Raw genomic sequence first — 14,847 nt, 5'->3', positions numbered from 1 at the left:
TTCTGCAAACGGGCCTAGGGTCTCATGTTGGACATGTAGAGAATGAGGAACAAAACAATTAGTGATCACCTGTGGAAAAGTTTCGTTTAAATGATTTTCTTAGCATCACACAGGAACTCTGGCTGAGGCAGGGATAGAATCCAGTTCTCCAGGACATGATGAGTCCATCCTTTCTCATTACAAATCTGTCAACTTCAACAAACAAGGTGGAGGTCCTGCAGACCAGACTCCTTTATAAAAACAACCCTGATTCATCACTAGAGCAGGTTCATCCTGTTCACTGAAAAAAAATTTGATCATGTAATTTAAAACCATATTATAATATATATGCACAATGGCACTCAACTTTAATTCTAGCACTTCTTAACTTTGCAACCATAATGTTAACATAGTTTTGTGTATAACAGACCATTGTTTTGTCCAAAACTCATTTCTCATTCCACCCCCTTTTGCCTTTTTGGGATATGCCTTTATTTTACAGTTTTAGTAACCTGAGTAATAAAGCTCTGAAGCTGGACTATATTGGCAAATATCTCTCCATAGACCCTTGTGTAAGCTTTCTCTTGGATTGGTTTATTCCCATGGCTTCTCCTTTTCTGTTCTTCCCTGTTAGTGCCCTTCGTCATTTGGTTGTTTTTTTTCTCTTGCTGACTTGGCTCTAATGAGACCCTCATGGTCTGATTACCAGGGTGAGACAGCAGAATACCTCCATATGGCCACACAGCATCCAAAAGCCTGACATTCTGCCTCATTGGCTACAACTTTTACAATTGGATATGGTAGTTAATACCTTTGCTTAATTAAACCATAACTTCAAGTATAGCTTGCATACAGGTTTTCCAAGAGAGAAATCTATTGAAAGGTAGAGGTAGGAGTAAGGTGTTTGCAAGTGAGGGAACCCAGAAAAAGGTAGACATTCAACATTTCGTATCACATCTCTTCTTCTTAAATGACCTATATAACTCTAACCCAATTATTTTCAACCTTTGGGAAAAAAATTCCTGTGGCTTCACATTATATTTGCTAACTTCTAGGCCAATTCCTAGCCAATGTAATGCAGATAGGATGGGACTGAAATATAGGTATGATATTTTAAAATGGCTACAGGTTAAGTATGATCGTGGCCCTAATGTCTCTCTTGAACACATTGGTGTCTTGTACCTGCAGATGATAAACTAAAGCTGACTAAGAACATATCACACGGTAGTCCTAAATACATCTAGTACCTGTGATTTTTTTGGATTGTGAAACTTTTTGTGTTTTTTATTAATTACAAAAAACTCATACCATATTTAACTTGCCTGCAGTAGAGAAATGCTGCACCACATAGAACTATGTAAAATTGGTGTCACTTTTCTCGACATATCTATTTTGTGGTTATTCAGAGTAAGATCTGTTTACTTGAGTGGGAAAAAAAGTGAGTTGCTAGCTATTGTTGACTTGGAGTCTGTTCTCTTCTTTATTATGATCCAGTTGGGACACTTGTGCAAACCCAGTGAAGGCAATGGGCATGTTAAATGTATCACTAGTGACATAACTTGTCTTATAGAACCTTTATTACTTATTAGTGATAGAGTATTGAGTGATTCCAGTCTGAGTTTGTAGGACTGAACTTTAGAAAAATAGTCTTTATCCTACAGTGAGTTCTGTATGGGTTGGACAGTTGTCCAACTTGTAAACCAAACATATTTTGATTTGGAATCCATTGAGAGGTTAATTGGGACCCCACAATGAAATTGTTAAAGTTACTGTTTCGGATAGAACAGCACTTTAATTATGCAAGTACAACAGTCAGCTGTTTTTCTTTTTATTTAAAAATGTAACTCTGTGGTCTGGTACGTTTTCCTAAAACAATCTCTACAACCTAAGAATGTATGAAAAGACAAGTTTGCTCTTGCATTACTGCCTTTGAGTCTTGCAGTATTGTGGTTTCATTGTAGACTTCCATTCCTTGCCATTTGGGCTAGAGGCTCTTGTTTTGAACATTTAACAGTGAGATTAGCTGGAATCTTAAAAGCCAATGATGTGATACTGATCTCGGGTCTGTTTGTGACTAGATGATTGAAAATAACTGAGGTATTGCCTTCTCTTTTTAAGGTCCGCGATTTATTTGCTCTGGCCCGTAAAAACGCCCCCTGCATTCTCTTCATTGACGAAATAGATGCAGTAGGAAGGAAGAGAGGACGGGGAAACTTTGGAGGGCAAAGTGAACAAGAAAACACACTCAACCAACTTCTAGTAGAAATGGATGGTAACTACTTAGTTTCTAATAGTGGGTTCTAAGAGTAAGACACGGCTGTATCTTGATTATTTTGTAATGGAATGAGATAATATTGTTCATGGACAAAATTATAAATTTTTTATAGATGTGGGTGCAGAAGAAAGAGAAAATGAAAAAATGCATTAGCTGTTTACATCTATAAATCTTAGCTAAGATCCTGGTTAACTATAAGTAAAATGAATATAATGACGTGCTTTTCCCCATTTATTTAAATTAAAGAAAGAGCACTCGGTTTGGCACACATTGAGGTCTTAACTTAAAAGTGTTCAGGAAACAGAAGAGCAGAGATTCTGCACTTGAGGTGTGTTTCCTTGGCAGATTTGTGTGGAAAAGTCTTTGCTCAAGACTAGTCCATCTCTAGCTAATGTTACTAAACCCACAATTTCATTAGCACTATATTCACTATCAAATATGTAGGATAAACTATATCTTAATACAGTGACTTGCCCAAACCCCTCCCCCCCCCCTTTTTTTTTTTTTTACAAGTTTGTGAAAATCCAGACATTTTCCACCATGTATCCTGATGAGTTTCTAAGGTATTTGCAGTATCACTACCTTAGAGCTTGAGTGGATTACTGTATAGTGAAGTGGTTCTCAAACTTTAGCAACCTGAGAACCCCCACTTTGATTTAAATTTTTTTGCAGACCCTCAAGCCAGCTTCTGATTTTCCCCAGGGGGTGATCAACCCTTGCTCAGCCCCAGGCCCTGCCCCCATTCCAGCCCTTCTCCCAAGGCCACACCCTGCCCCCCCTCTTCCTGCCCCCGCTCCATCCCTGCGCTTCCTCTTCCCTGCCTCTTTTTGCCCCCTTCCCCAAGTGCGCCCTGTCCCTGCTCCTCCCCCTCCCTCCCAGCGCCTCCTGCACCCTGTGGAACAGCTGTTCCGTGGCATGCAGGAGGTGCTGGGAGGGAGGGGGAGGAGTTGATCAGTGGGGCCGGTGGCCCTGGTCATGACTTGCGGACCCCCTGGAGTACCCTCTTGGCCCCCCCAAGAGTCTGTGGAACCCAGTTTGAGAACCGCTGGTATAGTGGTTAGTTTTAAAAAGTGCTTCTTTCTAATGCACTGAGTCTTTTTGGCTCACAGAGATGCAGTAATTCTGTAAAGTGGACAGTCTAAACTACTTTCTGCTGCATCAGATCTTTTTTTATTTGTTAATCAATGGTATTAAATATTGTTTACCCACTTCATTGTTCTTTATTTTTTTGGACAGGATTTAACACTACCACAAATGTAGTCATTTTGGCAGGCACCAATAGACCAGATATCTTAGATCCTGCACTAATGAGGCCAGGGCGCTTTGATAGACAGATCTACATTGGTAAGATTATCTACATCTTAGCCTATATGAGTGTGTTCCTACAATCACTTGGGCACATAAGTATTCCCACAAATCATCAGAACTATTCCCATGCCTAAGTGTTTGCTTTTTTAATAGGAAGACATATGTTTATTATGTATTAAGTAAAAATCTTTCTTTTTAAACCCTTAAAGGACCTCCAGATATAAAGGGAAGAGCATCTATTTTCAAAGTTCACCTCAGGCCTCTGAAACTAGAAAGCATCATAGATAAAGATAACCTGGCAAGAAAACTTGCATCACTAACTCCCGGGTTTTCAGGTAAGTGAATTCTAAAGCTGTACTTGCTCTAAATATACTCATTATATCAGCTGTACCAGCTATTGGGACTGCAAATACTGTTTCCTTTCCTTCCCCAACCTCCTACATCTTTACTTTTCTGAATGGCTAATAATTTTTAGGTACAGTATGAAATTCTTCCTCTGTTCCATCATTGTGACAGATCCAAATGGCAGTTCCCTCCTCCCTTCACCAAAAGGCACCTCATTCTCACTACTACTGAAACTGATTTATTTTTATTTATTTTTTTAAATACATTACTTTTGATGTTCCTTTTCTGACTCTAAATGTTACTGGGGAAAAAGCCCATGTTTTTTATTTTGTAATGTGTTTTATAATGCATTTTTATTTTCTACCCCAGCAGAAAGCTGTTATAATCAAATGTTGTCATGACTTTTTCTCAGATAGTGAGACATGCTTCCCAGTAATGGGTTATGGAAATTTTAATCTCTGTTCTCATCCAGCCCAGGTCTGTATTGACCAAAGGTTGTTGCCATCTGACAGTGGTGGTCTATATAAAACTTTGTCTGTCTCTATGTTGCTGTATTTGTCTACAACACTATACCACCACCATAGTTGTCCTCAGTTGGTGTCATTCTATGGAGTCTTTGTAGACATACCAATGATTCAATGGCTTGAAGCCAGAGCTGCTGTTTTGTTCTTACCAGAAATCATTCCAAAGCAAGGTTTGAGATGCACTGGGTCCATATAGGGGAAGCCTTCACTGTTGCTACCCATTCTGTACCTAGTCTATGGCTAGATAGCAGACTTTAGGATGTAGGACTTACAATTGAGTACTTCACAAACAATACATTCCTTTTAATAATTGATTTAAAGAATTAGGCCCATTAATCTTACTGAATGTATTTATACAGCATAATATATTAACTGGAGCTCTAGTTCTTTAACATTACTTAATTTGAGTCACTGTTACAAACAGATTTTTCTCTAGCAATTACAACCATTCTCTCAGGCTTTGTTGTGACATTTGTTTTATTGGGATGCTTCCGTCACTTAGCCAAGCACCAGACTGTTGTCATCCTGTTAGTGCTAAGAGAAATCAGTAGTTGGAAATGACACTGATGAATATCCTCTGCCTTGGTTTTTAGGTGCTGACATAGCTAATGTTTGTAATGAAGCTGCTTTGATCGCTGCAAGACACCTTTCAGATGCCATAAACCAAAAGCACTTTGAGCAAGCGATTGAACGAGTAATAGGAGGTGAGAGAATAGAATGGATCATTGGTCAACAAGGGAAAAGTGTAGCAGAAGGTTTCTATTTAAATGCTGTAGTTTAGATCTATTTCAGATATTTTGAAGAATAAGTCTTTAGTTTTGCACTAACTGGTTAATGTTGTATCTTAAGATTTTAAAAATTGGCATCACATATTAAAATGTTCCTCTGCCTCACTAATTCTCCATTCCATTACAAATCTCATCAGGAAACTTCTTTTCTCATTTGCTTAAGCTGAGGGGAAGAACAGCTAACTCTTTATCACTTAAAAGCATTTTGAGATCCACTTAGTTTGAAAGATGCCATTCAAAATAAAGTGGTATTGTGTTTGATTTAAAGAGGGAAGTTTTAGTATAGTGCATCAGAATATACTGAAGAAGTATTATGTCCAAATTAGGAAGCCTTTTTGATAAAAGTACAACATGCAAAATACTAATTTCTTTATCTTCAAGATGAATATGGAATTTAAAGTCTTGCATCTCTTTTTCGGGTCTCTTGACTTAATATATTCCATACATGGTTGTGACAGGCATGTTATCAATACATAAGAGATGCCAATAGGAAATGGAATGTAAAGTGTTTTTGGTGGAAGAGGGTGTGTCTGAAACTTTTGGTAAGTTAATGTGTTCTTTGTAAAGGTTTGGAAAAGAAAACGCAGGTACTGCAACCCGAGGAGAAAAAGACAGTAGCGTATCATGAGGCAGGCCATGCAATAGCAGGATGGTTTCTGGAACATGCTGACCCACTCTTAAAGGTAAAATAGAAAAAGGAAAAAAATCCCTTGTTTAGAAAAAGGGACACTAAATTAGAAGTATAAGGTTACTAATTCACTTTTTCTTATTCCTCGTTTTGGGAAGAAAATACAAAAACATGGTATTTGTTGCTGTCCTGTCAGGTATTAAAACATAGTTTCATGGAAGACCATGTGAGTTCTAAGATGCTACTTTCTTGGTTCTCCTTTGCAGCTAGCTTTTTCTTAACTATTTCTGATAAGTTTTTATGGGGTCTTCTATTAAGGGCCTTCTTGGAAAGTGAAAGGGACTCCTATCTGGCTCAAAATAAATATGTTCTGTTGAGTAGCTTGATGCCATATTACTATGCTACAGTACTAAGAATTGTCTTGTCTACTGGAATTTCCCAATGTCCTTTATGAATCCAGCATCCTCCTGGTTTTGTTTCAAAAGAATACAAAAGATTAGAAACTAGATAGTTTGTGAGATTTAGGGCCTGCCTTGGTTAGATCAGATTCAAATCTGGGTCAATTCAATAGTGACCAGAACTTGCTACCATATGATAGCTATTCAGCAGTTTATGAGAAATGAACTTTATGAGTCTCAGTGAAGTTGTTGAAGTACAAAAACCACCACAACAGTTCACACTAATTGGCAGCTTTGTTGGCAGTATTAGCAGAGAGGCCAAAGACAGTGTGGAATTCAGATTTAATTTCCAATCCAGTGCCTAGAGAGGTTTCCTCTAGGTTTGAGGAACACTGAGAAGGGGTCAGAAGACTGCTGGTTCTCAGCCTGGGGGAGGGGTTGTGACCAGGTATAATGGGGTTGCAACCACACTGTCCTCATATTACTAAATGAGAGGGGAGGGTCCGAGCTCTGCCTTGACAACCTGAGCCAAGGAGTTTCAGTATGTAACAGGTTGAGAACCACTGAGCTAGGTACCTTATGAGTTCAGAATACAATTTAGGAATTGATAAAACATTTCTACATTATAATTGGTAATGAGCCCTTTTTGGATTTGTTCATCCTTGCTGAAAAATTATCCTAAATCTTTATTACTTCTAGCATTCTCAGTAATGACTACATTATGCCCTTCCATTCTGTTGATCATTCTCTCACCTCTTCTAACCTTCTTGTTAATGTAATCCAAAACCTTCCAGCTTTTTGTGTACAGACTAGATTGCATCCCAAGTATCAGTTTGTTTAGATTTGATGAAAAGTGCTAGATTAACAGCACTGGAAATTAAATCTTTTCTCATAAAAAATATTGCACAATTATAAATAGGCCAATCTAGATAAGCGTTACGTTTCAAGATGGCTGCTACTAGAGTTCTGCTTTGAATAGACTACTGAAGCCACAGTCCAGGGTAGCTGAAGCTGCTGCATATGTGGGAAAAACATTTTAATGTGTACAGGCTGGAGTCTTAATTTGCAGGAGAAAAGGATTTGAAAAAATGACCTCTGGTAGGCAGTAATGCCCTTGGCATTGAGCTTTTAAAATATTATATGCCACCGTCATGAGATGATCTAGAGGGTAAAGATCACGGAGCTGAGGTCAGGAGGTGTGGCTTTGAGACCCTAAAATGAAAACCTCACCTCTGCAGTGCCTATCTGCTTTGATATTTTTACTGTTTGTTACTATGCCATTTCATCAGTATAATCTACCTAGCATATTTTTCTTTCTTTTGGATCAGAATTCAGGAGTTAAATATTTAAGCTTATATTAATTTTTAAAAGGTAAAATAGAGATATTTTACAGTTTGGGAATAAAGAACTAGATCTGTATCAGAACTCTAAATTTCTTTTAGGATTTCTAATGTCTCCAGTCCATAGTTTGGTTTACATAGAGCGATAGTGTAGGTTAAATTCAATTGAATAGGTATCCTCTGGGGGCATCCAGCTTTAAAAACATTGATCCAGGGTTTGTTCTAATTATCTGAGTTTAAACTCAGATGCACAAAGCTTGACAAGCAGATGGCTGAATACAATCTCCTGATTCCAGTTCTAACTATCTGGGTATCCAGTAATTGTGCTACTAGTTATTTTCTGTTTTTAAAATTATCCATTCGTCTCCAACTGCAGGCTTCCCAAACTCCTACAACTTATGCAGAAGGCTATTAAACATGGACACCCTCCTTGCCAATAAATGGAAAAAGGATGTCAAGAGTTCTGTACACCCTGTCACAGGACACTTAATACTAAAAGGGCTTAAAGTTCCTTACTATCACCAAATCATATTTACTTGAATTAAGTATCTTTGAATCTTCTTTGTCTGAATAAAATATTAGGACACGTTGTAATAGCTGTATCCAGGTATAATAATAATATATTTTCCAGGTACTTCCCTTAGCTGTTGATATCCCTGGTTAGGATCATCCACATCCTAAGCCTATTTCGTAGTTTGAAGGGTATGTCTAAAGTCCTATCCTGTCAGAAATTCTAAGCTTACCATTAAATTTGAAGGGTGTGATGTTCTTAGAGTGCTTGCTCATGTCCATTCCATATTAGGGGTGTGTGCTCGCCACATGGACTGGTGCCGGAAGCTTTTCCCTTAGTATCCATAGGGGACCGGCTCTGGTGCCCACACAGCACGGTATAAGGGGCGCTGCCGGCTCCCTACACCCTCAGTTCCTTCTTGTCACCAGTGACAGTGCTGGAACATCTGCTGCTTCAGCTAGCGTTGTTTCATTCTCTGTTCTTGCAAACTTTGAAAACCTGTAATATAGTTGTATATAGTTAGTAGTTTCTTAGGGTATGTCTTCATTACCCACCGGATTGGCAGGCAGCGATAGATCCAGCGGGGATCGATTTATTGCATCTAGTCTAGATGCGATAAATTGACCCCCTGAGCCCTCTCCTGTTGACTTCTGTACTCCAGCACTGCGAGAGGCGCAGGCAGAGTCGAAGCAGGAGCAGCAGCAGTCGACTCATCACTGTGAAGACACCACGGTAAGTTGATCTAAGTACGTCGACTTCAGCTATGTTATTCACGTAGCTGAAGTTGCGTAACTTAGATTGATTCCCCTCCCATCTAGTGTAGACCAGGGCTTAGTTACTTTTAGTAGTAGTTCTCAACTCTTTTAGTTCCAAACGGGACTCAGCCGGGGAATGGGGCATGCCCCGGTCCCCAGGCTTTAAGCCCTGCGATTGTTGCAAACAGCCTATGCCCATCAGTGATCCATGTACCAGTTGCCTGAGGTGCTTAGGCGAAGGGCACATAAGTGACAAGTGCCATATCTGCAAGTCCCTTAAGCCTAGGACAAAGAAGGAGCACGATATCCATCTGAAAGTGCTTCTAATGGAGTCGGCACTCGCTCCGGCACTGGAACAGCGGTCCGACTCCACACCAAGCACTGCAGCTTCCGTGTGCATTGCTCTGCCGGCACTATCCATGAGACGGCACGGGTCCTCCTCCACAGCTGCGGTCAAGAAGCCAAAAAAAAACTGAGGAGAAGATCTCCTACCTCCTTTAAGGGAAAGGAGAGGGTTGGGCGTGAGCCACAACCCGTGCCGGGCAGCTCAACACCCCCGTTGGGAACTCAGTCCCCAGCTCAGGTAAAGCAGTGCAGCCCATCCCATACTTTACTTGCGACTCCGGATAGCGGTGCAGGCCCCAGCCAGTTTCTGGTGCCGTTGACACCCAAAGCCCTTCAAGCAGCTCAGGAAAGCCTGACATTCCTGGTGCCACCCACACCGGCTGCAGCGATACCCCGGTCTCGGGGAAAACCCGCATTGGGACCTATGCGTGTGTCCCTGCCTCAGCGGCTCTGTTGCCTATCAAGGGGATGTCCCACCATTGCTCGCCCACCCAAAGCCGTCATGCCTCAGAACTAGAGAGGCAGGCTCGGTGGAGGGTGACCTACCAGACTGTTCCCTGGATCCATCCTTCCCAATATTCTCCAACCATCTTTCCCTTTTCCTCTCTGCTTGGACCGCTATAACTTCAGACTGCTGGGTCCTCAGCACTGTGGAAAAGGGTTATACCCACCAGTTCCTTTCTACCACCCCTTCCCACCCATCTTCCCTGTCCCTCTTCAGGGACCCCTCTCACGAGAGTCTCCTAGCACAGGGGGTAAAGGGGTTGCTACAGCTGGGTGTGGTGGAAGAAGTACAGGAACAAGGGGTTCTATTCCCAGTACTTTTTAAACCCAAAGGCCAAGGGTGGTCTACAGCCCACCTTGGACCTGCGAGACTTCAACAAGTACCTAAGGAAGCTGAAGTTCCACATGGTCTCTCTGGCTTCTATTATCCGCTTCCTGTATCCGGGAGACTGGTATGCTGCCCTCGAGTTGAAGGATGCTTGTTTCCACGTAGCGATCTCTCAAGAACACAAACGCTTCCTCCAGTTTACGATGGGCCCCACCACTACCAATTTGCAGTCCTCCCGTTTGGCCTGGTGACAGCACCGAGGGTGTTTACCAAGTGCATATCTGTGGTAGTGGCTTACCTCAGTCGCTGGGATATCTAGATCTACCCGTACCTCAACAACTGGCTCATCAAGGGCAGCTCCAGGTCTCCAGTCCAAAGGGATGTTGTGGTACTTCAAGCCAAATGCCGCTCTCTGGGCCTACTGGTAAATGACAAAAAGTCAACGTTAGTGCCAATGCAGAGGATAGAGTTAATTGGAGCGGTCCTCGACTCGACTTGCGCCAGAGCGTTCCTGCCGCAGAAAAGGTTCCAGACATTGACGAACTTCATCACAGAATCTCCACATTCCCACTGACTACAGCAGTCTGTGCCTGCTGGGCCACAAGGCAGCATACACTTAAGTGGTCCACCATGCCAGGCTCCGGATGCGGCTTGCAACAATGGCTGGGGACAGTCTATTCCCAGTCCCGAGACCCCCTGGAGAAGATCATTACCATTCCCCAGGTGATACTTACCTCGCTGCGATGGTGGACCGACAGTCCTGGAGGGGCTTCCATTCGACAACCCTCCTCACTCCATCGAGTTGATGTCGGACGCCTCAGACCTTGGCTGGGGTGCACATCTCAGTGTCCTCCAGATTCAGGATGTGGTCCCCGCAGGAGGCACAATTACACATAAATGTCAAAGAGCTCCAAGCAGTCCGGCTGGCATGCAGTCTTCCTGCCCCACCTGTTGGGCAAGGTGATACAAGTCCTGACGGGCAACACAGCCTCAATGTTCTACGTCAATAGGCAAGGGGGAGCGCAATCGTCAGCTCTGTCAGGAGGCACTCTGTCTCTGGGTCTTCTGCATCAGCCACAAAATCCACCTGGAAGCTTGTCACCTTCCAGCATCAGGAATATGCTGGCAGACCAGCTCAGCAGGCGCTTTTCCTCTTGCCACTAGTGGTCACTCCATCCAGAGGTAACCTGCATGATCTTCCAAAGGTGAGGAACTCCCCAAGTGAACTTGTTCGCTACCAGACAGATCAGGAAATGTCACCGGTTTTGTTCTCGGCAAGGTCTAAGCAAGGGCTCCCTCTCCGATGCCTTCCTCCTATCGCGGTCAGAGAGCCTGATGTACTTGTTCCCTCCGATTCTGCTCATCGACAGGACCCTGGCAAAGATTGAGAGACGTGGTGCAGGTTATCGTGATTGGCGTGGCCTTGCCAGCACTGGTTTGGCATGCTCATGAACCGGACTGCAGCCCCTCTCGGAGTCCTGCCCAACGGACCAAACTTGCTGTCACAGGACCATGGTTGGCTATTACACCCCAACCTCGGGTCCCTCCACCTTGGTGTGGATGCTGCGTGGCTGAACCCAGAGGAGCGGACCTGTTTGGAAGGGGTCCAACAGGTCCTCCTGGAAAGTAGGAAGCCCTCAACTAGGCTGACTTACCTGGCCAAGCAGATGAGGTTTTCCCGCTGGGCATCCGAACGGGGCACCTCTCCCTCATGTTCCTATATACAGGCTGTCCTAGACTACCTGCTCCATTTGAGAAACTAGAGCCTGCCACACTCTTCCATTAGAGTGCATCTCGCGGCCATCTCTGCTTTTCACCCACCGATCCAAGGACAGTGTTTTCCCATAACATGACAGTCAGATTCCTGAGAGGGCTTGAGAGACTCTTCTTGCAGGTACAGGCTCCCATTCCACAGTAGGATCTTAACTTGGTCCTCTCTAGGCTCACTGTCCTGCCCTTTGAGCCGCTGGGTTCCTGCTCCTTTTCCCACCTGTCAGTGACCTTCCATGATGTTAAAGTCTTGACCTCAGAGCCTCCATACACGGTCTTCTACAAAGATAAGGTTCATTTGCGGCCCCACCATTCCTTCCTGCCGAAGGTGGTCTCCACCTTCCATATGAACCAGGACATCTTCCTTCAGGTATTCTGTCCCAAACTGCACAAGACCAGTGAGGAGTGGATATCCAGGGCGTGAAGATGTCTGAGGGCCTTGACATTTTACTTAAAGCGTACCAAGCCTTTCCGTAAATCAACCCAACTCTTCATTGCTACAGCAGACAGGATGAAGGGCCTTCTGGTGTCCTTGTAGAGGATTTCCAATTGGATCACCTCATGTATAAGGACCTGTTACGACCTGGCGGGGGTTCTGCTGCCAACAATTATCAGACCCCACCCAGTGAGAGCACAGACATCTTTGGTGGCCTTCCTGGCGCACATCCCTATCCAGGACATCTGTAGAGCTGCAACATGGTCTTCTGTCCACGCATTTACTGCTAATTATGCCATCGCTCAGCAGGCCAGGGAAGACCTGGTTTTGCTCAATATCTTCATTAACGTTGTGGAGGATGGCGTGGATTGCACCCTTAGCAAGTTAAACAAATTAGAGGATTGGGCCAAAAGAAATGTGATGAAGTTCAACAAGGACAAGTGAAGAGTCCTTCACTTAGGATGGAAGAATTCCATGCACTGCTGCAGACTAAGGACCGAGTAGCTAGGCAGCAGTTCTGCAGAAAAGGGGTTACAGTGGACGAGAAGTTGGATATGAGTCAGTCTTCTTGGCAACAACGGCACACTGTTAACGGCATTTTGGGCTGTATAAGTAGGAGCATTGCCAGCAGATCGAGGGACGTGATCGTTCCCCTCTGTTTAGCATTGGTGAGGCCTCATCTGGAGTGCTGTGTCTAGTTTTGGACACTTCAAGAGGGATGTGGAAAAATTGGAAAGAGTCCAGCGGAGGGCAACAAAAATGATTAGGGGGCTGGAGCACATAACTTATGAGGAGAGGGTGAGGGAACTGGGATTATTTAGTCTGCAGAAGAGAAGATTGAGGGGGGATTTGATAGCTGCTTTCAACTACCTGAAAGGGGGTACAAAAAGGATGGATCTAGACTGTTCTCTGTCTAGATGACAGAACAAGGAGTAATGGTCTCAAGTTGCAGTAGGGGAGGTTTAGGTTGGATATTAGGAAAAACTTTTTCACTAGGAGGGTGGTGAAGCACTAGAATGCGTTACCTAGGGAGGTGGTAGAATCTCTTTTCTTAGAGGTTTTTAAGGACAGGCTTGACAAAGCCCTGGCTGGGATGCTTTAGTTGGGGATTGGCCCTGCTTTGAGCAGGGGGTTGGACTAGATGACCTCCTGAGGTCCCTTCCAACCCTGATATTCTATGCTTCTGTGATGCTGAATTCGGCAGAGATGTGTTGCAATCTACACATCCGTGAACTCCTACCCGCCTCCAATGGTACTGCTTTGGAGTCACCTAATATGGAATGGACATGAGCAAGCACTCGAAGAGGAAAAGACAGTTACCTGTTCTACGAGCTGTGTTGCTTGTGTCCATTCCACAGCCCGCCCTCCTTCCCCACTGTTGGAGTTTCCAGCAAGAAGGAACTGAGGGTGGGGAGAGCTGGTGGCACCCCTTTTCCAGTGCCGTGGGGGTGCCACTCCAGAGGACGCCAGAGCCAGTCCCCTACCGATACTGCAAAGGGAAAAACTTATGGCACAGGTGCATGTGGTGAACACACACAACTAATATGGAATGGACGCGAGCAACGCATCTTGAACACCAGTTACGGAAAAGGTAACTAGCTTTCTTTTTTTCTTGAACCAAGGTATCTATTATCCCACGTGGCAAAGGATTGGGTTATGCCCAGTATTTACCCAGAGAACAATACCTTTACACCAAAGAGCAGTTACTTGACAGAATGTGCATGACACTGGGAGGACGTGTGTCAGAACAAATCTTCTTTGGAAGAATTACAACAGGAGCCCAAGATGACTTGAAGAAGGTGACTCAGAGTGCATATGCTCAGGTTTGTACTTCAAGTAGGAAATTTTATTGTCTGTTTCCCACTAAACTGTTTTTAATACAAAATATCTTTGAAGAAGAGCACACTATGGCTGGCTGGCTGGCTAGGTTTTTGAGTTGCAGAATTTAGACCATATTTTATTGAGCAAGGTTATATTGTCATGCAGTATGCATTTGTTGCATGATATTGGCACTTTGTCTTCAGCATCTGTATTCTGTTTTTGCCCATAGCAATAATCCATGGCTGGGTTGTGATCATTGCATCATACACATGGTTTAATGGCATAGAGATCAAATCAAAGCTGATTGCTCTGCAGGAATGTGTATGTGACATGGCTAAACTCAAATGTGTGAAGAAATTTTGCACTTAGAAAATGGCTTTAATATTTTAGTTTACAAGTTTGGTTTTGTGGACACATTCTTGTAATTATATAGCTTAGAGTCCAGATTGCTCAACTAGATTGAATCCATGGGTATGTAGTTAATAGCTGGAAACCGTATGTTTAATGCACCACATGCTGTAAATCTAAGGATGAAAAGAAGGCTATATTCCAGTGTTTAACATAAACAAGACTTCTCAATGGTGATTTGTGGTGTTATTAATGTAAAGACGCAACTGAGTGAGGTCATTAGCAATGTTTCCTCTAATTTTTTCCATCCATGTGCGGAATAAATTTTGTTATATGCACGGAGGTCTGTGCGGAAGTTAGTTAATCAGTATATGGGGTCAGGAAGATATTTCCTACTATTCCAGGGTACATTTACAGGATGGTGATACTTTTACCTTCTGAGTG

General features: G+C 43.2%; 1 protein-coding gene across 1 annotated transcript in view; it reads left to right on the top strand.

Annotated features, from left to right (window-relative positions):
• Positions 1-14,847, top strand: part of AFG3L2 (AFG3 like matrix AAA peptidase subunit 2) — a 47,223-nt gene that overhangs the window by 26,647 nt on the left and 5,729 nt on the right. The window contains exons 10-15 of the mRNA XM_048840206.2: positions 2,098-2,251; positions 3,491-3,598; positions 3,772-3,897; positions 5,025-5,135; positions 5,787-5,902; positions 13,857-14,057. Coding sequence (XP_048696163.1) covers positions 2,098-2,251; positions 3,491-3,598; positions 3,772-3,897; positions 5,025-5,135; positions 5,787-5,902; positions 13,857-14,057 — 816 coding nt within the window. The remainder of the gene's footprint in view (positions 1-2,097; positions 2,252-3,490; positions 3,599-3,771; positions 3,898-5,024; positions 5,136-5,786; positions 5,903-13,856; positions 14,058-14,847) is intronic.

This window comes from Caretta caretta, chromosome 2 (genome assembly GCF_965140235.1).
Source record: "Caretta caretta isolate rCarCar2 chromosome 2, rCarCar1.hap1, whole genome shotgun sequence".
NCBI lineage: Eukaryota > Metazoa > Chordata > Testudines > Cheloniidae > Caretta > Caretta caretta.
The sequence above is the reverse complement of the archived record's forward strand: the minus strand, read 5'-3'. Positions and strand labels throughout refer to the sequence as shown.